General features: G+C 36.9%; 3 protein-coding genes across 7 annotated transcripts; all 3 read right to left on the bottom strand.

The window, feature by feature from the left end:
• Nucleotides 1-6,906: 6,906 nt before the first annotated feature.
• On the bottom strand, nucleotides 6,907-8,669 carry LOC122016362 (U-box domain-containing protein 4-like). Its single transcript, XM_042573633.1, has 2 exons — nucleotides 7,568-8,669; nucleotides 6,907-7,479 (listed from the first exon to the last, which is right to left on the bottom strand). Exons 1-2 carry the CDS (start codon nucleotides 8,507-8,509, stop codon nucleotides 7,417-7,419), a joined length of 1,005 nt encoding a protein of 334 aa, XP_042429567.1. The 5' UTR covers nucleotides 8,510-8,669; the 3' UTR covers nucleotides 6,907-7,416.
• Nucleotides 8,670-8,803: 134 nt separating this feature from the next.
• LOC122016363 (40S ribosomal protein S3a-like) lies at nucleotides 8,804-12,167 on the bottom strand. Its single transcript, XM_042573635.1, has 7 exons — nucleotides 12,036-12,167; nucleotides 11,894-11,941; nucleotides 11,690-11,795; nucleotides 9,672-9,809; nucleotides 9,416-9,601; nucleotides 9,140-9,340; nucleotides 8,804-9,061 (listed from the first exon to the last, which is right to left on the bottom strand). Exons 1-7 carry the CDS (start codon nucleotides 12,044-12,046, stop codon nucleotides 8,966-8,968), a joined length of 786 nt encoding a protein of 261 aa, XP_042429569.1. The 5' UTR covers nucleotides 12,047-12,167; the 3' UTR covers nucleotides 8,804-8,965.
• Nucleotides 12,168-14,840: 2,673 nt separating this feature from the next.
• LOC122014636 (splicing factor U2af large subunit B-like) lies at nucleotides 14,841-25,281 on the bottom strand. Of its 5 annotated transcripts, XR_006120728.1 has the most exons (14): nucleotides 25,032-25,281; nucleotides 23,619-23,863; nucleotides 22,855-22,974; nucleotides 18,648-18,715; nucleotides 17,980-18,050; nucleotides 17,865-17,909; nucleotides 17,728-17,787; nucleotides 17,168-17,228; nucleotides 16,967-17,079; nucleotides 16,438-16,884; nucleotides 15,736-15,871; nucleotides 15,532-15,599; nucleotides 15,190-15,381; nucleotides 14,841-14,933 (listed from the first exon to the last, which is right to left on the bottom strand). XR_006120728.1 is itself a non-coding variant. In XM_042570959.1 (13 exons), the coding sequence occupies exons 1-13, from the start codon at nucleotides 25,152-25,154 to the stop codon at nucleotides 15,244-15,246; spliced, it is 1,695 nt and encodes a 564-aa protein (XP_042426893.1). In that variant the 5' UTR covers nucleotides 25,155-25,281; the 3' UTR covers nucleotides 15,036-15,243. The 5 variants fall into 5 exon arrangements, 2 of the variants coding, with proteins under 2 accessions (XP_042426893.1, XP_042426894.1); XM_042570959.1 differs by lacking the exon at nucleotides 14,841-14,933 and having other exon boundaries at nucleotides 15,036-15,381; XR_006120729.1 differs by lacking the exons at nucleotides 14,841-14,933; nucleotides 15,190-15,381; nucleotides 15,532-15,599 and adding an exon at nucleotides 15,956-16,056 and having other exon boundaries at nucleotides 15,767-15,871.
• Nucleotides 25,282-25,430: the final 149 nt, after the last annotated feature.

Raw genomic sequence — 25,430 nt, 5'->3', positions numbered from 1 at the left:
TAATGATACCAATAAGATATTATCATTGTCTACTTTTACATAAAGAGCATGCTCATAAGGGCATTGCATTAAGCCATTTTCTTTTAAGTATGCATCAATTCTTGAATTCCATGCTCTCGGTGCTTGCTTCAAGCCATAGAGAGGTTTCTTTAACTTCAACACCTTTCTTTCTTGCCCCCTCTTGATGTAGCCAGCCGGTTGTTCAATATACACTTCTTCTTCTAAGTAGCCATTAAGAAATGCCGATTTAACATCAAGCTGAAATATTTGCCATTTTAGTTGAGCGGCTAAAGAGATTATCAACCTTATAGTCTCCATTCGGGCAACGGGAGCAAACACTTCTTCGTAGTCAATGCCAGCCTTTTGTTTGTAACCTTTTGCCACAAGTCGCACTTTGTACTTTTCTATTTCTCTTTGAGCATTTTTCTTCGCTTTATAAGCCCACTTCACACCAATGGGTTTATGGCCATCGGGCAAAGTAGTAAGATGCCAAGTTTCATTCTTCTCAATTGCTTTCATCTCTTCATCCATGGCTTTCTTCCATTTGCTATCTTTAATAACTTCTTCAAAAGATACAATTTCTTCATTAGCATAAAGATAAATGAGATTAAGTGGAGTTGTCACCTCATATATTTCTTGAAGACTTCTTGTCTTTTGTGGTGGAGGATCTTCTTCATCCAAGGGTGATGAAGAAGTAGGCGATGGTGGTGGAGTTGGTTCTTTCTCCTTCACTTGTTCTTCTTCTTGAATCATCACCATATTAGTGTTCCAATTCCAAACACCATCTTCTTGAAATTCAACATCTCTACTTATGATAATCATTTTGTTCACTGGATTATAGAGTCTGTAAGTCTTCGATCTTGCATCGTAGCAAATGAAAATGCAAGGTAAGCTTTTGTCATCAAGCTTCATTCTTCTTTGATCTGGAATGTGTGCATAGGCAATACACCCGAAAATCTTCAAATGAGATACAGATGGCTTGTATCCGGTCCATGCTTCTTGAGGTGTAATTCCTTCTAAATTTCTTGTAGGAGATCTATTTAGCAAATACACCGCACAATTTACAGCTTCAGCCCAAAATTCTTTGGGTACTTCTTTCGTTTTGAGCATACTTCGAACCATGTCGAGAATAGTTCGGTTCTTCCTTTCAGCAACTCCATTTTGTTGAGGGGAGTAAGGTGCTGTCAAAGGCCTCCAGATGCCATGATTTTTGCAGAATTTTTCAAATTCTTTTGAGGTAAATTCACCACCACGATCTGACCGCATTGCCTTGATAGTATAGCCAGATTGATTTTCTACCAATCCTTTGAATTCCTTGAACTTCTCAAAAGCATCGTCTTTATTCATCAAAATATAGACCCAAGTTTTCTTGCTAAAATCATCAATAAAGGTTAGAAAATATCGACGACCTCCAAAGGAGGTCGGAGTGATTGGCCCACATATGTCCGTATGAATGAGTTCAAGAGGCTTCTTAGCTCAATTGTGCGATTCATTCGGAAAACTTGCTCTAGGATGTTTGTCAAGAATACACCCTTCACAGATATCATCTTGAGCATTAATACGAGGAAGACCATTCACCATTCCTTTGCTTGAGAGAAGCTTTAGAGCTCTGAAGTTTACATGCCCGTACCTCATATGCCATAGCCATGTAATATCTTTTATGCATGCACTTAAGCATTTTGCAATAACATGCTTAATATCAAGAGAAAACATCCTATTTTTAGACATAGGAATATGAGCAATAAGTTTGCTTTGCTTTTTTAGACAAAGACTACTATCTTTTAGTTGCATATTAAAACCTTTCTCAAGCAATTGTCCAAGACTAATAATATTTGTTTTCATGTCGGGCACATAATAAACATCAGTGATGTATGTGTGAGCTCCGTCCTTAAGTTTGATAAGAATCTTACCAACGCCTCTTACTTGGATTTTGGATGCGTCTCCAAATGAAACTTGTCCATTCACCGTTTCATCCAACTCGACAAACATATCTTTACGCCCGCACATATGATTGCTTGCCCCGGAGTCTAAATACCACAAATTCTTGTTTGTGGAATCTCCATCCTTTCTTGCTAGCAAAACTACATCATTGTCATTGTCTTCTTTTGACGCGTAATTAGCATTCCCTTGCACATTGTTAGAGCGGCATTCGGTTGCATAATGACCAAATTTGTTGCAAGTATAACATCTTACATTTCTTTTGTCATACCTTTGGTCTCTACCTTGATTGTTGTCTTTACTTCTTCCTCGGCCTCGAGCAAAGCCCCTGCCACGGCCTCTACCTCGGCCACGTCCACGGAAGTTACCACGACCACCGCCATTTTCTTGCGAACCTTCGGTCTTTGACTCTTCTTTTTGGTCAATAATGGTGAGCTTGGTTTGTAAAGCCTGCTCCATAGGCTCTCTCCTTCTTCTTTGCATTCTTGCTTCATGAGCTTGTAGAGAGCTTAATAATTCTTGCACCTTCATTTCTTTCACATCTTTTGATTCTTCTATAGCCGCAACTACATAGTCGTACCTTGGTTCCAACGAGCGTAGAATTTTTTCTACGACACGACTATCTTCAATGTTATCGTCATTTCTTCTCAATTGGTTGACAATAACCAATACTCTTGTAAAGTAGTCTGATATATTTTCGGACTCTTTCATCTCCAACGATTCAAATTCCCCTCTCAGAATTTGAAGGCGAATATTTTTTGCTCTTTCATCACCTTTGTATGCTACTTGTAGGATCTCCCATGCCTTTTTGGAAGTTGTAGCTTCAGCTACTTTCTCAAAAGTAGCTTCATCAAGAGCTTTATAAATAAAGAAAAGAGCTTTTTTATCTTTTCTCTTTTGTTCCGCCATTGCCATCTTTTCTGCCTCCGTTTGGTCGACTCCTTCTTGAGGCGCTTTATAGCCTCTTTCAACAATATCCCACAAGCCTTCGCTCTCCAATAAGGCACTCATTTGGATACTCTAATTGCCATACTTCAAATCAACAAGACGAGGGATAGGAAGCATCGACATGACTCTGATACCACTTTGTTGGAAAAAGGAATTATTGGAGAAGAAATAAAAAGATTATAGAAGGAAAATGTGGAAGAGGTGAAAAATCTCTACGGGAAGAGGAGGAGAATAAAACAAACACACAACTTGCTTCATTCATTGAAAAGATGTACATATTTATAGGCTTATTGGATAAGTACTAATAATCAAGATTTTTTTTAAAAAAAATTCTATCTCTACGAAACTCTTATCCTATCTTGACAACTCAACAATCCTATCACAAAGTTTGGTCAAACTTGCCACCTCATCCTTCTATCTTCACAAATTTTATCAACATTAAAATAAAGTTTAATTAATCTCCAACAGATACATCATGAGTTCATGCTTCGTGCTTTCGTTCTTCAGCAATTTATCAAACAGTATATATGTTTTTAAATTAACTTAAAGACCCCTGATATTTTAATATCTATCAAACGAAATATTTAATTTTATATTCTTTTCGTTTTACCCTCCTATAAATCTAATTTCTCTTTCTTCTTCCTTTCTCCTATCCATGCATTTCCCTCCTATCAACGGAAATATTTAAGGAAATATTTAATTATATTTTTTTTTTCTTACTTTTTTTTTCCTCTCCTCTCTCTTTTCTCCCTCTTTTTGCATTTCTCTTCCTCTCCTCCCTCTCTTTGCATGCATGCATAAATATAACACTCACATTGAACTTGATATTGATACTATTAGGCCAAATATGAACTTAATATATATCCATATTAAGTTCAATGTGGATTTGATATGGATACATATCAAACTCAATGTGGGTCTAATATGGATGTTATATCAAACTCAATGTGGGTCCATATTAGGGTTTAGAATCGATTTTTTTTATTATATTTAAACACCTCTAAAGAAGTCGAAATTAGTAATGAATGACACTGTTGAATTCTTTGCGGTCTTAGAAATCTACAGGATATGAAATGGATCCAATCGGAAATATCAAAATCTATTGATGGATCTAGACATGTTCGATTGGACCTATTTCAGATCCTGTGAATTTCTAAGATTGCAAGGAGTCCAATGATGTCGTCCATTGCTAATTTTGACTTCTCCAAATGTGTTAAAATGTAATAATAAAAAATCGATTATAAACCCGAACGTGGACCCACGTTGGGCCTAATATAAATCATATCAGGTCCACGTTGGGCTTGATATGTAATCTTGTTCCGAAGGCATGAAGCTAGAAAGCCGGGAATGTGGCAGTTCCACTGACTGAATGAAGACATCGCTCCTATCTGTAAAGCAAACCAAACCAGGGAAGGAGTCCCTGACGTTAGTCCTCCGACGCTCAAGTTAGAAACAGAAGGAGAGGAATCGAAAATAATAGGACTGAGATGAGTCTTTCCTTTCTTCATACCTATCATATTTTTTTATACATATTTTAGTGACGCTTCGTATGACCTTGTTTAATGATATTAATTATAGACAGAAGACATCTTTGTCTTAGCTTCTCCGTATTCAATGATAGATGAAGTGTTATCTTTTATTTTCTCTTCCCCATATTAAGTATCAGTCTTTTCCTCTTTTATTATATCGGTCTATTATATTGTCAATGGTATACTCCGAGTCGGACGGGTGGCCTGCTCGACCCATTCTCCTATCGATCTGGCTGACCATATGTTGTTTCATCCAGACGGTCAGCCGGATCGACCTATGTAGTCCCCTCTCGCTCGAGCGACTCGATTGAGCTTCTGAGTCCTTACATTGACCGTTTTGATTTTGACCTCCATTTTAACTATTGATCCATGCCAAATGGGCTTCTTCTTACTATGTATCAATATGTATATTATATTAGACCCAATGTAAGAGAGAGAGAGAGGAGAGAAAAGAGAATGTAAAAAAAAGGAGCAAAGAGAGATGATAGGAAAGAGAAGGAGAAGAAAGATTGCATGAATAAGCCAGAGAAAGAGAAAAGAAAAGAGGGAAAAAATGAGTTTGAGTAGGAAAGGAAAATTGAGGAAAGTATATAATTGAATGTGCCATTTTGTAAATATTAAAATAGCATATGTTTTTTTTTATTAATTTTAAAATATAGATACTTTTTTTTTTGGTAAATTATCGTTTCATTCTTTATCTGTAACTTTAATTTTGTTTTGCTTCATATAGCATATTTGTATTGATCCTGTCCGAACGCTGAATCAACGGATACTGGACACGTGGCGCACTCCGAATGGCTGATGTAGATCTTCGACCGGTCGTACGGACCTCCGGCGGACCTGTAAGGAAATCGGGCCGGGAAAGGGTTCCCGGCGACGATCCTCCGACGCTCAAGTCAGGTAAGTGGACAACAAAGAAGTGGCTCCGAATATGTTAGCATGCGTACCTCCGGCGAAGTGTAAGGTTCCTTATATAGAGCTGGGAAAGGGCTCACGCACACACACCGAGGCTAATACGTGTCCTCAGCCCATACCGCAGTATGGACTTGTCAGAAAAATTTACCTGACACAATACTGCTACAGTCCGAGCATGTCTTTGATGGGACAGCGGAACCCTCTGTCATAAAATCCTGCTATGGCCTGCTCGTCGAACATGCCCGCTGTCAGAAGATGTTCCCTTGTCCTTTTCTCTTCTTACCTCATGCCGAGCGTCCGGCCGGCCGACAGTTCCATCACGTCCGGCCGGTCGGTCCGCTCGGGAGAACCCCAGTAGTGTGCTCCGTGGACTATTAGCAGTATTGCTACTTTATGCCTTCGGCCGAACGAGCCACCCGCTCGGCCATACGACCTTGTTCAACATGAGCATCGGAATCCCAACTCCCGCAGGAGTGCCTTTGCTTTCAGTTAGACTCCGGTCGGTCGGTTGGTCCAACACTTCTCTGGTCGTCCGCTCGGTTCAACTCTTTCTGGGAGGCCGGTCGGCCCACCCTTCTCCGATAATCCTTTTACCCTTTTGACCTCCACATGGCGTTAACTTCTCGGAAAGGGGATCCCCTGTTTTTATCGTCGGATCATGTATGCTTCATCAGTTTTCCCGGGGAAGTGTGTTGTGTATCATAGTTTAATTTATCGTGTGTTATGTATTCCTAAGTTCAAGGATTATCTGAGTTCTTAATTTACTTAAGTGCAAGAGTTAAGGGAGTCAAGAGAATAAAAAATTGAGAGTTCGGGTAAATAGAATAGAGCATAGAGCCATCGATGGAAGATGATGATAGTAGTAGACCAAGTGATGCAAGATTTCATGTCTTATTTATATTGTCCCGATCAATAGCTCGTATATGTTGTGGATTTATATCATAAATTAATATTTTTAATAAATATTTATATTTTAAAATTGATGATTTAAATGTCATTATTAAATATTAAATTAATTTGTATTGATATTATAATTGTGCAGATTTAAATGTAACTATATTATTAAAACAGCTGTGATTTTTTATAATTTTTTATGTATAAATATTGTCATTTTTATTTTTAGTTATTATTAATTTAATGACAGAATTAAATTTAGCATAAGTATAGTATAGTTTGATCATAATATATATCTCTAAAATTTTTAAATGGTTAGATTTTATATATTATATAGAGTTGAATATTAAAGCATTCGACTAAGCGCGATAAGAGTTTTTTTAAAAAAAAATCAGAATGTCAATATTAATATGCGAATATACAAAAATAACTAAGATAAAAAATAAAAATATTATAGAAAAAAATAAGAATTATATCTATCTAGAGAAAATTATGAGATATAATCTAAATATATATATTTAAATTATCAATAAATATTCTAATTATATGATAAAAAAATATATTAAATAATATAGAAAAAATAAAAAATTATATTTAAATATTAATAATAATATAATAGGGACAGGAGATGGACTGACACAAGAGTTAATTGGTATTGTATACCTTATAATAAAAAAATGATCATGCTCCTCAGATTCTCATAATTCATAATCAGATTATACGTCAAGTTAATAACGACTAGGAGATAGAGAAGAGTTTTATTGTATACATTGAACCTATTATGCAAGGGGATTGACATGTGACACTGATGGCCCCTCACTAACCACTCTAAGTCAAACCTCTTTAGACGGTCGACGCACATATGGCCGCCGTCCCTAGCAAATGGAGCAGCATCGCTATCCATATTTATACACGACAGCTCTTCGTAAGCCACGTGTCGCCGTGAGAGGGTTGGTACACATAGGTGGGCGCCCACTCACCATCACATGCCATGCCGACGGCGATTCAATTTAATGGACGCGAGCAATAGATCCCATGGGCGTCGCCGGCGCCGCCGCGTGGAAGGTCTATGGCGATGGCAACAACATCTGAGAGCTCCCGTTCGTGCACTAATCTCGCACTCTGTTTTGTATTTACAATAACACCCTGATTGTTTTATATTTACAATGACACCCTGGCTGTTTTCCTACTCCTATCGGGCTGCAGAGGTTGATGGTCCGGTCGGCTGTCGCAAGAGCTCGACCAACGCCTCCGCCTGTTTTAATTAATCGGGGAGAATAAATAATTAATACGATAAAATAATATTGGAAATAGTTAGGAGTAAACGAGGTGAGATTTTCGACCTTCTGCTTCATATTCTTCTTGGAGGCGTTCTGGGCGAGGGCGATGAGCGGCGGAATGGCGCCCTCGCGTACCACCATCCTCCGGTAGGCGGCGCTCGCCTCGCAAATCTCCAAGAGAGACAGCATTGCCAGATCCTTCTGCCGCCGGCTGCCGGATTCCACCATCTCCACCAGAACTGGGATCGCGCTCTCCTCCACTGCGGCTGCCCGGCCATCCGGCGACGATACGACCTCGTAGAGCACGTACGCCGCTTTGTCCACCATGCCGGACTGTGGATCGGCCATGAGATCTAGCAGGGGACGCACCACCCCTGCCTCCACCGCCCGCAGCTTGTTCTCATCGGCCGCCAGGAGGGAGAAGAGGGCCGTCGCCGCATCCTTCTTTCCTCGGGCGCCGCCGGTCTCCAGGAGCGCGACGAGGGGCGGGATGGCTCCGGCGCGGCCGATCGAAGCGCGGAGGTCATCGGTCTGGGCGAGATGGAGGAGGGCGCAGGCGGAGTTCTCGCGGGCCTGTGGGGTGCCCGAGCGGAGCGCACGCACGAGGTGGCGGACGGCTCCCGCGGCCGCGATGAGCTCCATGTTGTCGTCGCAGAGGGAGAGGTTGAGGATGGCGGTGACGCCGTGCTCCTGGAGAAGAGGATCCGGGTGGGAGAGGAGGGCGACGAGCGGCGCGATGGCGCCGGCGCGGGCGATGCGGAGGCGGTTATCGGCGCTGTGCTTGGCGAGGAGGCGCAGCTCCATGGCGGCACGGCGCTGGGACTCCACGGAGGAGGACTCGAGGTCGGAGATGAGGCCGCCGACAACATCGTCAGCGTCGGGGGAGACAAGAAATCGTCGAGAAGAATCTCCAGCATGGGCAGCAAAGGCGCCGGCGGACGTGGCGCCTTCTCCTTGACTCAGCCGGAGAATCTCCGGCGAGCACTCCACCACCATCATCAACATGGGGGCTCTTCGACGAATACGTGATAAAGACGGTAGGAGTTAATATAAATAGGACGTGGGTTCGTGGGTAGAGCTGACAAGTGGGACCCGTGTCTCCGTAAGGCAATTGCAGGACGACGTACACGTGGCAGGGTTGCTGAATCAAACACAGCTTTGGGTTAGTGGCCCGTCCATTCGGTTTACACGGTGTCTCCAGAGTCCAGACCCACGCTATTTCACCTGGCCACGCCATGATTTGATGCGGCTCAGGTTAGTGGCGGGTCATTTTACATGCAGGCAAAAAAAACCTGTAAATTATCAAAATACTCTCAAACCACTAAAAAGCAGCGTCCAATGACAGCGTATAGTTCTAGGCAATTAATACAGGCCAGAAAAATAAATATTCTTCGAAATTCAACAATTCAAGTAATCAAATTTGAAATACTTCAAACTTCTAAACGACAAAATGACAAGAAGTTAGGCAGCGACAGCGTCAGATTCGCCCTCCATCTGGACGTCCTCAGCGGGTCGATCTAACTTGACTCCAACATCCTCTTTGTAGTCTCCGTGAACCTGCAAGAAAACCACAAGAGCTTGAGTTTTTTTTGCTTTGGAAGCAGTTTACAAAAGGAACAAACGGGAAGGGAGAACCTCCATGAGCTTGCCCAAATCAAACTTGGGCGCCTTTAAGATTTTCACTTTACGAATGAAGACGTTTTGCAGTGGGAATATGCTCGTCGTTGCTTTCTCAATTTCCTTTCCGATCACCTCGGGTATGAACTTCTGGACTAAATCCTTTAGATCACAGGACGAAGCTTGATTGACCATAATTTCAGTCATTTTGCGACGAATCTGCATGAACATTTTGAATGATAAACTGTGTGTTGTCTTGTAATTAGTCATCAAGGCAACGTTTGGTAAACACACCTGTCGAATCTGACTGGATTGCGCATAGCAAGTGCGCTTGACCTGATTTGGGCGTCTCTTGGTGAATGCAATGCAGAACAAACGCAATGTATAGTTATCAGTAGTCTTCACGTCGACATGTGCCTCAATGAGTGTTTGCCACTTCTTCACTAAGGATCTAAGCTTGTCCGTAGTGAAATCCATACCCTGAAGGAAGAAAAAGGTGATCACCACCGAGAACAGAAGATCCAATAAATTAGGGATAATGGAAACATACCCAGAAGTTTGTTAGGACATTTTTTCCTTGTACATCTTCAGCTCGAAGCCGGATCTTCCTGTATGCTTGATCCTCATCATTCTGGAGTTCAGCTAACGATACCTCAAATACCCTGTGTTTAAGACCCTCCGAAGCAATCTGAATCATCAAAGAAGATTACTTATAAACGCCAGCTCTCAAAGAAAAACGCTTTGGATAGTAAGATGCATTGCAAACAAAGTTGTCAAAAATGGTGCAAATGCAAATGCCTGAGCCAACAAAGGAAGCAAATGGCCAAATATGCATTTAGGCAGTACAAAATACAAATATTAGGACTCCAGATTCAAAATCACCAGGCTTCATATATAATCTACACATAAATTTTTGGCTCCAAAATACAAAACAACTACCTGGTTCCAGATAGTTGGCCAAATGTGCATTTATGCATTCAAGCAGTACAAAATACAAATACTGAACTCACTAACACACAATATAGTGCCTACTATTCAGGCCTAGAGTAATCTGGTTATGCCAGTATTCTAAAATTTAGTTACTGAATCTAGTTATGCTTCTAGTCGGAGGGATCCTAGAAGTCATTCACATGCCAAGAGTGATGATGCTGGTTGTTGAGGGAGCACAAGGAAGATGACTGAAGGACGTGAAGAAGCCAACAAAGATTTCCAAAGTCCGGACACAACGATTTCTTATGGTTGACATCCACCACTTATCTAAGATGTTGACGAAGGAGGCCACTTGAGAAAGGCATCGGCTGAGAAGACACTGGTAAGGAAGAAGTCATTGTTGAACATCTCCAACGAGTCCACGTCAAAGAGGAAACTCGACTAATACAAAACACAAGCATTTTCTAACCCAAAATCACTGTGCCATGCTATTCTACTCATCTGATTAGCCTAATTTCTTGAACCGAGAATTGTTGAATTCAATCAGTATATGTCCAAATCAGTTTTGCACCAAATCAATCTAATTTTTTTTATTCTGATTCAGGCAACCAGTTTGAATCGATTGGCATCCAAATCAAATTGGATAGTTTGATTCAGCTACAACATCTCTTGTTGGAAAATCCAAACTAAGTATTTTTCTAGACAATCTAATATCGATCACCATGTTTTTAGTTTACGTTCCACTGTATAGTTTAATGCAGCTATTTTGGATCACAAACAAAAGAGAGAATAGCAGGAAAGGTAAATAAAACTGAGCCATTAAGTTCCACTACATAGAGAAATAATATGCAACCTTTGTTCTTGCTTGGATTATTAAACACGGAGAAGAATTTAAATGTTTCACAACACAAATTTTAGATGTTCATGCCCTAACAGAATTGATTCAGTAGATAAGGTAAAATATAAGACATTGTCATTATAAGCTTAGAATCAATATACAAATCAGTGACAGCATGCTTTCAGCTTTTATCCATAATACCAGTAGTAAATTCTCCAAAGAAGTGAAAATCATTCTATTCCATTTAATCCATTTTAGAATCATTATACAAGTAAACGACAGCTTGATTTTCAGCTTTTACCAGCAGTGATTGCTACCAAAAAATTAAAAATCATTCTCTTCATTAAATCCATGTTCCAATCAATACAGATCAGGTAGTAATTGGATCCAAGAAGTCAAAACTCATTTTCTTTCATTCAATCCATTCACAGCCAAAAAGGAACACATAAGGTCAGATGCTTCCATGTTTCAGTTATTTACATTTGGAAGGCTTAAAAGGGTTATTCCATCTTCACAATGGCTCAAAACACTCATCTTCGTGACATGAGGACGACTAAGAAGTGAACAAACAACCAGAACCTTTTATGTCACAGGATGTTCCATTAATTTGAGAAAATGTTTCATTCATTTTAACCTTCAAGTAAAACTTATCCATGAAGAAACCCCTAAGAAAAGCACCAACTTTTATCCAGCAAACTAAGCAATAAGAATAGACTAATGGATTATACAGCCGACAAATAGAGTAAACGAGTATAGAAGCAGATTGGAGAACTACTCAAGCGATGGACCAGGCAACAGACCTTGGTTCCCTGTGTCCTTGACACAAGTGTCTTGCCGACGTTCCGGATGCTGAAGACGGATGGTGCTTTGATGTCGTACCAGTCCTTCTTGGAGAAGGGATCGACGCTGCAATAGGTACATCGGAACACACATCAGGTATTACTGAATCGCAAGCAAATTACCTCAAGAATAAACGATTAGGTAGGCTACAAATCAAAACATACGTCTTCTTTTTTCCTCCCTTTTTGCCTTTCGAGATTCGTTTGTTCTTCCTGCAAACATGATCGGAAAAGAGAGAGAGTGAGTGAAATGAGTTTATACGGCAGATCAAATACACGAAAGACAGAGATGGTTGGAGAATCTAACCCCACTGCCATGGCGCCGGCGCTGCTCCTTCCTAGGGTTTCGGCGCAAGATGGTTTCGAGATCTACATGAAGAGCTTATATATATACACGTACGCGGATTGAGCCATCTCATCCTCAAACAGACTGAGCCGCTGAGTTGTCACGTTATGGGCCGATCTAAAGTCCAATAAGGAATAGTTCCCTAGTTCTTCTGTCTCTGGTTTAGAATGAAAAAATAGTCTTTCTTTCTTTCTTTTTTTTCTTTTTTTTTTTTAACGTCCTTTATTTTTTTTTATTATTTTAAAAAAAACATTCTATTTAAAAATATTAGATATTCCATATTTTGAAAATATCTCATTTCAGTGATGTAATAGTAATTTTCATTAAAACTAATATATTGGCGTTTTTCACGAGATACTGTGTATGCAATTTTTTTTCTTAATACTTGTTATAAAATACTTATTTTTTTAGATGATCTAATGACTACCGCATGAAGTATTATCATCATGAGTTTTGAGATTTAAATTTTGATAAAATCGAAGTAAATATATCTCTTATGTGCTAGTCATTATTCTAAAGATTAATAGTCATCCATGATTTACCTCTTCCGTATTGACTCTGAGACAAATTGACAGAAATGCTAAGGATAAACGTATTTACTTTTTTACTATTACACAACATAGTTGTCAAATAGTCAGTTAATTATTTATATTTGAATTTTGTGATTGATTTAGTCCTCGCATTTTAGATATAAAATTTATTTATCTTAATTACTTGACCTCTTCTGTGTTTATATCTCCTAAGAATTATATTTATGAATATTTAAATTTATTATTTATTATTTAAGAAATTTATTAAAAAAAACACTAAATTATCAACTATCTTTATTTAGAAAAGAGCTTCTTTTGATAGACTGAAACTTTACATTTTGATTGGACATTGTGCCATCATCAAGTAAATCAAATTGTGGTTATCTTAACAATTTAAAATTAACTATGTAAATTTTATTCTTTTATTTTACTTGTTAATCTTTGCACCTTTAATTTTAATGAATTTAATTTTAAAAAATATTTTTTTATTATATTTCTACCATCGTAATATATTTTATCAAATTTAGTATAAATATTGATATTTCTTCAAATAATTTTATTATTTTTTATCTCTAAATAATTTCTTTTTTCTTAATCCCTAGTAAGGATGGCAATGAGTAGTATTTGGATAAGATTTCATATCCTCTATATTCATCCATATTTATTATATCTATACTCATACACATCCCCATATCCAGGGGTGGATCTAGAATTTTAAATTTGGGAGGGCCGCATGCTAAATGACAAAAATAATTATCGTCAGAAATTTGTACACCCTTGAACAACCTCCGAATTCTCAATTTATGATTGAAATCGAGATCAAAATTTACCTAGAAATCACCGCCCTAGGTTACCGTGGTTGACAAGACAACAATAGCGAACAAGCTCAAATGTAGTTCCGACACAAAACAAGGGACAACGACCCTTCTCAAGTTGCGATATGACTTCAAGATTTTGGTATCAAACTACCAATAGAAAATTTAGGTTGCGGACTTTCTATATATGTAATTAATTTTGAATTCTGACGATCAACGATGCTACAATTGACAATGAAAGCAACCACAATGATTTTGGAGTGAATTGGAAAAGATCGAGATGTCTAGCCATAGGAGAGAAAATGCCTATATCATAAATTAGACAAGACTTCTATATAGTAATAAACTAATAATATTATTACTAATAATATTTGTATATAATTAATGATCAGTAGTTTCCTTTTGTTAAATTTTTTTTTTCAACATAATTCCTATCCCGTAAATTAAAAAACACCCAAAGAAATATTTTTCTCTTAAATTATATAGAATATTTAATAAGTATATCATTCGCATTGATTATATTAAAATATATTAAAAAGGAAGATTAATTTCATCATCTTGTACTCCTTCACCATTCTAATTATATCTATACTATATATATATATCCTAGTATATATAATATAACCATGCATATATAGGGAGAATTTACATGAAGACTTGGGGGGGCCCCCCAAGTCCCCTTGTAAATCCGCCACTGTCCATATCCATCAAATATTTAACTTTCATACTTATCTCGATATTCGTCTCGCGCTCCTTCGATCGGGTGAATATTTTATGTGGAAACGAAGATGAGATACGTGTTGATGACCGGATAAAGAGACAAACTAAGTCTTTTTTCTAAAACGAAAAGTAGACTAAAGTTTTTTCTTTCCTAATTAAAAATGAGACTTATATATATATCGAGTATCGGGTAGAATTTTACCACATCCGTCTCCATACCCATATCTAAAATACCCATACTCAAATATTCATTTACTATAATCGGATACAAAACTTTCCTTCATATTCTCTTCTATTTAGATCGGATATCAAATTATCTATCAGATTCGAATGAAATTATCATTCCTAGTCCCTAGATCAATCTAGACATGTTTATATACCAAATTAATATATTCACACAATAACAATTATATTTTCTTTATTGTTTTTCGATCGATTGAGACGCCATTTGTTTTATAAAAAAAAAAATTCTATATTTTTAAAAGGTCGGACTAACATTTCAAGTTACCTAGATGAGCCAAGCAAAATTAATAGAATCATACAAATCAATTGAGTTGGTGATAGCAAACAAGTTAGTCAATTGATGCTACACGAACCATACGAAGTAGAGAAAGGGGGGCAACTCAAAAAAAAAAAAAAGAGAGAGAGAGAGAGAGAAACAATTTCTTCTCTTGCATTAAGCATAAAAATGTTTTTTTTTATATAAAATTAATGTAAATATTATAGCCAAAGAAAAATTTTCCAACAGCCTTTGATCATCCTTGCAAAATAGTAGAGTTTTTCCGCTGGAAAATCTGCAGACCAAGTTTATCAATGTCACAACAATGTACTAATAGCTGGAAGAGTTTCTTTTTATCTGTTTACTAGTTTTGAAATGCAATTACTCGAAGTCGACATAAAGAGTGATTCTTTCAAATTTCAAATCAGAATAGAAAGAAATCCAGCCATCCAGGTGATCCACAATGGAAATATCATTGGAAGGGCAGTCAAAGTGCTTGTGGAATGACAGAATCTACTGCATTAGCATCAGTAAACAGGCAATCTACTTACTAAATTACATTCTCGCTGTTCCACAGGAGAAAAATCCTTGGAGGGAAGGTGAAGCTATCCGCCATAGTCGCCCTGAGCAAACTTGCTCTCCGGATAGAATGTTGCAACCACCGGATTGCCCCCAAACTTCCGTCCGTTCAAAGCTTGCCGAGCTTTGGTAGAGCCATCGACATCAGAATACTCCAAAAATACCTGATGGAAGATTTCAATGGATAGTGTGATTAGTGCTGAAGAAACTGGAGTTCAAAATAATGCAACAATGGTCACAACTCGTGATCTGATAGAAAATAATTTGAACAAAACCAAATAGCCCCAAACCAATACAGCATCAACTCTACAAACCTTGCCGAGACCAGGTACGGGCTCTCCATTTGGTCCAGGACGAGGGATGATAACATTTACCAAATTACCTGCAAACATGATAAATCTCTGAGGGAAATATTATTGCAAGCAATTTTTTGGTTGTGATATAAAAATGAGAATCATTTCATCGCATTAGGCGGAAACGTTAGGAATCAAAATGTGCAATGATAAGCCATAGCATACCATATTTTCCACCTTCTCCTCTCATATCTTCCATTATGTCTTCGTATTCCTCATCATCTTTGAGCTCCTCCTCATTGACCACCTGGGTTAGACATAGTATTTTGGTGGGTAGTGATCCTGCCTGATACACCAGCTTCTGCATCGAAAAGATCAATCAAACATGACCATGTCTTCATATAACACTAAAGTAAACCAAGCACCAGTAAATAACATTTCCAACTTGGATAACTCATAAGACCGTTAACAAAGAAGCGCATGGTAAGTAACATTCCCCTTTTCCAATCCAGTGTTTGTGATCAACTTCCATGTTGCCTTCAATTACTACACTAAGAGCAAAATTATCAACACAACCAAATTGATTTGATGCACAAGGACTGCATGAAACAACACACGTAAAAAATTATAAGCTATCACTTCGGGTTTAGGCATAGTCAGTTGGGGTTGGTAATATGGATTTTATCCCTCCATTAAGCTCTATTCAAGGCTATACTATTAGTAATATTCAAATGGATTAAATCACCTCTTATTTCATTAATTAGATTTATCTCCCCAATGTCTTTCACTAAGCACTCTAACTAATCCATCTCATCTAACTATAATCTATGGATAGAGATAAACCTCATATGGGAATTAGACCAAAAGAATCACACAATATACTTGAGACTGGAGAAAAATTTTAGTATCCGAGCCACTAATACATACCTGTAACGCTACCTGCTGCTGTGCATGTAACAAAATACTTTCTTGCTCTGGTCTGGGCTGAACTGTACCTTGGTTTGCACGCCTAACAGTGAGGGTCTTATCACCCATCTTAATACCATTAAGAGCAGCACAAGCAATGTCAGTGACAGACAGATCTTGGTAGACACAAAATGCATAACCCTTTGAATTGCCAGTTTCCCTATCCTTGACAAGGTCAAAACCTCTAAGAGGCCCAAACGACTCAAGTAATTCCCTGACTTGTGCTTCTGTGAAGTAGTAGGGAAGACCGCCCACAAAAATACGGTCAGGACCCTCAAGCCCACCAGCAGAACCTGGGGTCAAGCCAACGGCAGCAAGATTAAGATTGGGATTTGGCTGGCTTGGGCCAAGTGCAGCAGCAAGAGAAGGATTGTAGTCACTAGGTCTTCTTAGTTTCACTGGTGTCCCCTAAAATGTAACAAGACACACTTACAAGAGTTGCTTATGATATATCAAATTCATAATCTGTTTAATGTAAAGAACTCTGAACCTCAAATATGATTCCATCCAAGGCCATTGCATTGCTTGCTTCCTCAACAGATCTCATTTCCACAAATGCAAATTTCTTATCATGATTTATATAGACATTAACAACTGCATCACCTATTAAAAAACCATACAAGCATAAATAATCAAAACAGTACCCAATTAAAGGAAATGATCATAAAGTTGATTCCGCTAGAGGACTAACCAGGACCAGCTGTATTTCCTCCAATGACAGACATCACCTGGCTGAAGAACGTTGCAACTGACTGAAGATATCGCAAAAGAATCATCAGTCAGTCTTACTACATAGATGCTTAAATGAAACATGACTCTAAGATATGCAGGCTTTGACAATTACACACAGCCAAAAAAGAACTCAACTATAAGAAAAAATGCTTAGTGAATAAGGGCATAGGAAAGATCCCAACAAGATTGGAATCCAAATCCCGAAAGGTTTTATGTTCATCTGACAAGCAAGCCAATTTAAACATTCTTGGCTTGCTTATTAAGGATCATGCCTTTTAACCATGACTTGATTTAAGAATGGAGAGAAAGAAGGCATATACAAGGAAGGCAATGCATATGAGAGAAATTGCACACTTTTAATTAGTTATGTTGATTAACATAGGATAAATTGTAAAAATTGCATAGATGATATGATATATTCCATTAACTTATATTAAATAGAAAGAAAATAGTCATATTTGAAACATTAGTGTATAAATTTCTAAATACAGCAAGATATCAAAGGAAACAGGAGACAACCTGTTCATTAGCAGTGGGAGGAAGACCGCCAACATATACCCGCCGAGCATGCCGAGTAGCCTACAGAAGCACAGGGAGCATTCAAATTAAATAGTCTAAATAAACTATCTTTCAGTGTATATTGATAATTACCACACCTGCTGTGTCATAGCTTGCACAGGCATCAGAGGGAGTGTTGGAAACTACAAAAGCAGAAAGACAACATAAGCACCAAAAAAAAAAGAATTAGAGATAGGTAAATAAGGCAAACACCTGTCCAACTGCCAGAGGGAACATGTTAGGAAACATTCCAGGGATGGCTGGAGTGCTAGCTGGCAGCTGACCTGTATAAACAAACTGAATAGGATAACAGGATGTAACACCAAATGTACTAGAATAAGCATCAGAGAAATATATGCTGCATCATTGTTTTATATCCTCGCAGACAGGAGATCTGGTCTGGCTTCTGAAATACAATTCATCACAAAAGAAAAATAATCTCATTTTTCAAGTATTGGAATATTAATATAAATAATTGGCAGTTGAAGACGAACAAGAACCACCAAACCAGTGCATTGATTCCTCGTTCATAAAGCTACAGGAGTCGGTTCACGCCATTGGCAGCACAGTGGGACAAGTGGCCCAACGATGCCTTCTTACAACAAGATATATACACAAAACAAACAAACAAACACCAAAAACAAGAAACAACCAAAATTTTGCTTAGTTTCTGTATAAAGTGACAAAGTAAAATAAATACTGAAAAATAAAAACATGAAATTATGTAAGTATATACTGCATGATAGGCAGATACACAGGTGTACAAATGTATTGCTTACCGAAGTAAACACCACATTCTTGGAGCAATACCTTCATCTAAAATAAATTCACTCACTATTGATTAAAAAAAACAAGAGCTCTTAACTACAGAGAAAATATACCTGTGGCAGTTGCACCAGGTACAATAGCAGTAGCAGGTGGAGCCATGTCAAAGCCACTGATCCGTTTGCTGTTTTACACAAAATCAATCTCAATCTTTCATTACTTGAAGTAGAAAATGAATAAAAAAATGAGGAAAAAAAAAATGCATAGATCCCAATCAACACCACTAGTACATAACCCACTATCAATATCACGTAAAAAGGAGCAAAAAGATGCTACAAAATTTAATTATCAAAGTACTTTGAAAATTACAAATGGATGAACAAGTTGACTTCAACTCTTCAAGTACAGACAACACCCATAGAAAATGTCAAATAATCTCAAACGATGACAATTCATATGAAATCATGCCAGATGGTTAAAATCTAGTAAAATTATCCTACAATTGAAAAAGTTTAATTATGCTAATCATATTAGAATAACATAAAATATTCATATTAATTCTATATAATGAAAGTTAATACATATGATAAATTATAAATGTCAAATATAGTTCCCAAAAGCATTTTAATTATTTTGAAAGTCTTATGATCTGATCCTATAATCAGAACCTCTAGGCTTCTTCCTGTTCTTAGGTACACTATCAAACTTGACGGTCTTACTCCATAGCTTAGTATAGATCTTGACGATCTTCTCCCTTGTTAAGCAAGGTGAATGGATTAATGTTGGAAGGTACGAGGAATGAATTAGTGTTGGAAGGTACGAGGAAGATCATGTTGACGAATTGTCACAACAACAATAACAACCAAACCTGATCATGCAAACCTAACTTAGGGTTTATTCCAAGTTACTTGATATTGTTGGCATTATAACTGTAAATAGAGTTCAATGGAAGATAATATCAATTTTACTAGGTTGGCAACTTGTGCAGTATTCTGTTAAATGTATCACAGGTGGGATACTGGGATGTGCAATTCATGTCAATACAAAATTCTAATAAATAAAGATTAAACTAAAGTATGTACCTTTAGAAAAATAATTTTAGATGATCTTAAACTTAGCTAATTTTTCAATAAAAGTGAAGTTGTAATAGATAAAAGGCTATAGAAGTTTTTTAAATTAGTTTCTTATTATACAGTAGATAATTGTCACTTTTGGACTTCATCTCTATTCTCTATTGATATTGTTTCAAAAGCTGATCTAAACTTAATTTTTCAAAAAAGTGAAATTGTATTAGATATAAAGTTATAGAAGTTTTTTAAAATAGTTTTCTTATTATACAGTACATATTGTTGTCACTTTTGGACTTTATCTCTATTAATATTGTTTCAAGTTGAGTCGGGTGTTATTAGTGTCATGTCCAATATTGCTAGCCTCACATGTAACTAACCCCAAATAATAAGAACTAAGAACTTGCATTGCTTGATGATGAGGGGAATGATTTATATATTTTAGGAATACAGAGCAGGTCAAAGGGAAGGCAGAATGGATTTTGAATTTCATCAGTTAGGCACACCAGACCAGCCTCAAGCCCAAGCACTCATCCCTTAAAATCAAGATAACTTTAGAGAAACAGCAAGACCAACGGGCATAGAGTGTTGCTTATCAAGGATAAGGAGCACATTTACACTGTCTAAAGGAGAAAAAAATGAGTTTCCTAAAAGTTGTTTCTAAATAATTTAGTTGCACTTCAACATGAATGTATATAATTTCCACCAACTACATCACCCAATATATCAACTTAACTAGCTTTTGCACTGGTACTAACGAGGAGTGCTGCGAACTATTTCTGTTGCACACTTCCAGCCAATCATGGAAAACTCCAATCAATCGACAATCCTACAGTTGCCTTCAAGGAATAACCCTGCTTATTTCATGCTTGCTAGTATGGCAATCTCTCTCCCTTCTGCTAAACGGGCAATTCCAGGCCATCAACTCTATCCATCGATGCATTCAATTAAATCTAGTATCATTTAGGGTAAAGAAATGGTCTCGGACTTTTAAGATTACACATTGATTAAAAAATAAGAAAACATTTTCATCTTCATCTCATTTGGTGCATTCTTATGCCTCTCTCCAGTACTAGTTCACATGCCAGATTATGATGTATTCCCTTTTCCAAAGCATAGAACAGAAATATCATCAATTTGCACCTCCATAAGTAATAGATTTTATTTACTTCACATGGACATAATACTGCAACAAACAATTTTCTCATTATCAATGATAATCCGCTCACTCCACATAATTATGAAGATTATGAAAGGAACCATAATGCAGCCACATGTGATCTGCATGTGTAGTTTCAAAAACCTTATTTGGTTCATTTGAGTTAACTTAGAATTGATTTAAAATCCTAAGCTACTCTAAATCTTACCTAGAAACTTCATAAAAGTTAATTTAAAATTTGGTTTTGTAGAGATATTTTAGATACTAATTATATGCATATGTATATCTATGATCTATTTTACATTGCTGACTAATTCAATTACCAGTTGTCATCTTCATGCATTTTGCATTCTATTATTGATATATATTTTTTCCATGTGAAAGGATGAAATGAACGTGTCAATAAAATTTATTGTACATATATTAGTTATTCTTATTAATAATATTTTAATACACACTACAAATGTCATTGAATAAGCTCCTACATACTACTACATTGATGTTACAGAGGAACAAACGCATCCGGCCTACATATTCTTTTTGAAATTTAGCTCTTACTGGTTTGGTCAAGGTTGTTCTTAATCAATTTAAAAATTAAATATTGACATTTTATATTATTTTATAACTTTAAGCTTGAGCCATTGACAAGAAAGCTACCACATCGTCGAGTGATTTTAGGCCAGTAGCACACTGATTAATTAGTCTAACCATTATTTGGCATCAAATGGCTTGTGGCCGCAACAAGGGTGGTGTTGGATCCAATATGGCCAACATTGTCAATGATGATTGGTTATTGCATTGATAAAGCACTGGTGTGCAAATGTGGTGGGAAAGTTGATCAGTCATGTTGATAATTACTTATAAGTGATTTAATTCATAATTTCATCAGGGGTACAATTCCTCTATGAAAGGTGGCAGTGAAAAAGATCTGCAAGAAAAGGGCAGGGGCACTTATCCATAATTTGATATTCCTTTAGAAAGAAGGAAAGAGGGAGGGAAATCTTAAATTTATTTTATAGAAAAAAAATGAATGACATTTTAATAGGGATTTCCTCGTCTGAAGTGTTACTTCCATACACCTTAGGCAGAAGCAATAATTGGTGAAGTTGGAGAAAGGTTTCCCCAGTTGCTTGTTATCTAGTATGGAATCCATGTATAGATGCTGAAATGACTATGCAGCAGAGAAGTCAATTTTACTGTAGCCATTATGACAGTGATAGCATTCTGAATAATTTAAGAAGCATCTCCATTCTGAATAATTTATATTATAGTTTCTTAAGTAATGTGATTGTGGCAAGTTGGTTCCTAAGGGGCATCCCACAGTGGATATTATACTTATAGGTTTAGCTCTTAAACAAGGATTGATCAATTGTGATCAGTACAAAACCTTAAAAGTTTAAGATGGTGTTTTTTCTTCTTCATCAATTTCCTCTCTCTTTCTTTCTACATGGTTTATATCTTTAAGAGACTAAAAGCTCAGGGGGTTTGAATATGAAACGGCAACAATAATGAGAATAGTGTAATGAAACTAAACCATTCTTGAATAACAGCTGTTAAAGTGCTAGTTGTGCTTTGCAGCACTAAAATCATGCACATAATAGGCACCCACCCAAGGCAAGCGACAACAAACTTTAAAAAATGAGTGAAATAGATGTTTAGGTATGACAAATTATTTTCTTTGGCAAAAAGGAAATGTATGATAATGCAGTTACTTGTGCAGAAGTGTAAGAAATGATTTTCTAAAAACTATAGAAGTCTCGTTATTACTGAGTTAGTGCTAGATGGATTGAACAATCATGTTCAAAATAGACCTTCAAGATGTATTCTAGATGTATGTTATTGCAGATGAGGAAAACAAGAAGAGTACCAAAGTAGCAGACGCACAAGGCATGAAGTAATAGGCAAAAATGGAAAAGAACTACGTGTGGCATAGATGAAGAGAAGATGTACACTAATTACCACACAAACTGAATCATAAATTCAAACAAGTCAAAGTGTTTATGATCGAATTGTGCAAGTTATATCAACAACTGTAACATACATACAAAACAAAAACCATTTTACGGTTCATAGCATGATCAACAATGGAAAGTTTACCTATTTGATCTCGACCGTGAACGAGATCTTGATCTACGATCAGACTTAACCTTTGACCGAGATCGAGACCGTGAGCGGTGTCTATGACGCCCATCCCTATCTCTATCACGATCCCTATGCCTGTAATGAAGAAACAATCAGGAGCAAAAAAAACATAAGTTAGAATTCTTTAATCCCTATCTCAAAATTAATTCAGTGAGAAAATTCTTGCAGAATGCATTGAACATGGAAAGGCCAAGAAATGTCTGATATTAGATCAAGAAAGCAAGAATTAATATGGCAGTTTTGAGCAAGATTAATACGTCAGTTTTGAAACAATCCTGCAAAGGGATAAAAAATAATAGATAAACAGGACTAACACAAAGTTAGAACTTTCAAACTTCATAAAATGGTGTGTTTAGGAAGAAGATTACATGTGATCCATATAATTTAAGTTTTTAAGAACAATCTTTTTAAAATTCAGTAGATGCTATCTGCTCACTTTTCTCAACTTATCTTAGCGAGTTTGTACAATTAACATGCTCTCATACAAGCAGAACTCTCAACTTGACTCTTGCTTTTCTAGTGATACTCATCATTAATACTCAATAGGCTTTAAACTGAAGCTTTTGGCATACTAAGCATGTTAGTTGACAAGATAATTAGCATTTGTGGGCCATAATGATATAACCAAAGCAAATGCTTGCTATAGATGTAAACTTCAGTATACTACTGTAGACACTGGAATAAGTAATGCTTGGTGGAAAAACCTTAGTAGTTAGTACCTATCACTATCTCTGCTACGCCGATGATCATGATCTTCTCTATCATGTCTATGCTCCCGCCTTTCACTTCTATCTTTGTGATCCCTGTGATGGCGGCGATCCCTGTCTTTGTCTCCTTCTCGATCTTTGTCTCTTTCTTTATCCCTTTCCCTCTCTCTGTTCCTTTCTCTGTCCCTGTCCTTGTCCCTCTCCCTATCTCTTTCTCTATTCTTTGAGGATGCCCTCTCATACTCATGAGAATCATACTGCAAATGAAGAGCAAAGTTGGGGAAATTTCAAGAATTCTACATTAAATTATGAAAAATGTTACAAATATATAAATCCAGAATAATGAATCAAGATTTAGTTCAAATCACCCAATATAATGTAATAAATCTACTGGATATAATCCAAATGTACATATTCATCAATTTTAAATTCTGAAATATGCCATTTGAGCTACTAGCATGTCAACTTACCATTCATATAATTGTAGGTACAACAAAAGTCAACTCAAAGACCTTATCTTTTCACATTAATACAAGATGAATCCACATACTAAATGCAAGATAAATCCATTCATACAGTGCTAATTGGTGATAACATAAATAGATTATAGTCAAAACTTGAATTATAAAAGTTAAGATGTCTTAGATCTGTAAGCCATTAAGGAGATATTAATGAACACATTTTCATTAATAGGATAAAGGGTAATGGCAAACTGAAGAAAGAAATTTAGAGTATTGTGTGATCATCATGTGCTCCTTAGGCTAAAAGAAAATGAAATTACAAGACTATGGTATGACTCACCATGTTTCATGAATTAGAATATCAGCTATTAGGAAAGGGCTCACCACGCCTCACAAATTAGAATATTAGCGATTAAAAAAGGGAGCATACAGAGGAAATCAAGGAATGAGAGCTAAGATGGATGTGTGTAATAAACTTTATATCAGAGCAATTAGTTGTAGGCTTGTAGCTGCAATAGATAATAAAATGATGAAAAAAAGTTGATATCGTACGGACATGTACAAGAAAACCAATAGCTGCTATAGTTAAACAAGTTAATTCTATTAGACACGATTGTAGAGTATAGGAGGCCAAATAAAACTCTAACTTGTAACCAAAAAATATTATATTTGAACCGTATATTACTATTAATATAGCCTGCAGATGGAGAGAAAAGATCTAAGTAGACGATGCTAAATAGCTGAAAAAATATGGCTTGACGATGATTGTGATGAGAAACTAGAATCTGAAATTAATTTCATCAGGCATAAATGAAAATATGTGTTTCAAAATGTAAAAGAAGGCCGCCCGAGGAAAGAAGATTCAGACTAGATTCAACCCCGCCAAAACAATTATAGCAATGATTTGTGACCAAAGTACGAACAAAAAAGCCCTATCCACTATGCAGGAACTGAAAGAACTCACTTGAGATTTGTGATCGGCGAGGACGTCGAAGCCGCTGCTTCTCGGCGCGGGCGAGGCGGCGCTTCCGCCGTAGTCGTTATAGGAGTCGCCGTTATCTTCGTATCTCCCGTCGTAATTCGACATCTTGAGCCACCGCCACCTTCCCCCCTAACAACTTGCTCGCCACGAATTCTCTAGAACGTTTACTGAGCGATGCTGTCGCCGTTCTCTTTTACTAGGGTTTTGAAGGCCTAGCTGTGTGAGTTTAATTTATATTTTTGAAGGGGCTGTCTGATGCACCGAATTTTGATAAAAAAAATAAAAATAAAAATAATGTCATTTCACCCCTAATGTTTACTTTTTTTAAAAAAAATATGTCATTCAAAGTTAATGATGGTCAAAAGATTCCGAATATTTAAA

Source organism: Zingiber officinale, chromosome 8B (genome assembly GCF_018446385.1).
Source record: "Zingiber officinale cultivar Zhangliang chromosome 8B, Zo_v1.1, whole genome shotgun sequence".
NCBI lineage: Eukaryota > Viridiplantae > Streptophyta > Magnoliopsida > Zingiberales > Zingiberaceae > Zingiber > Zingiber officinale.
This window is presented reverse-complemented; position numbering and strand designations above follow the sequence as displayed.

Excerpts from the sequence above, each read along its gene's own strand:
- LOC122016362 (XM_042573633.1), bottom strand. The coding sequence starts at position 8,509 with ATGTTGATGATGGTGGTGGAGTGCTCGCCGGAGATTCTCCGGCTGAGT. Across the intron at positions 7,480-7,567 it reads AGAAGAATATGAAGCAGAAG|GCGGAGGCGTTGGTCGAGCT; the intron begins GTCGAAAATCTC and ends TAATTAAAACAG.
- LOC122016363 (XM_042573635.1), bottom strand. Across the intron at positions 11,796-11,893 it reads AAGGGAGGAAAAAAGAAGAC|CGTCGATCCCTTCTCCAAGA; the intron begins GTATGTTTTGAT and ends TACCTATTGCAG. Across the intron at positions 9,602-9,671 it reads ATGTCCTAACAAACTTCTGG|GGTATGGATTTCACTACGGA; the intron begins GTATGTTTCCAT and ends TTCTTCCTTCAG.
- LOC122014636 (XM_042570959.1), bottom strand. The coding sequence starts at position 25,154 with ATGTCGAATTACGACGGGAGATACGAAGATAACGGCGACTCCTATAAC. Across the intron at positions 23,864-25,031 it reads TCGCCGATCACAAATCTCAA|TATGATTCTCATGAGTATGA; the intron begins GTGAGTTCTTTC and ends CTTCATTTGCAG. Across the intron at positions 22,975-23,618 it reads CGTAGCAGAGATAGTGATAG|GCATAGGGATCGTGATAGAG; the intron begins GTACTAACTACT and ends TCTTCATTACAG.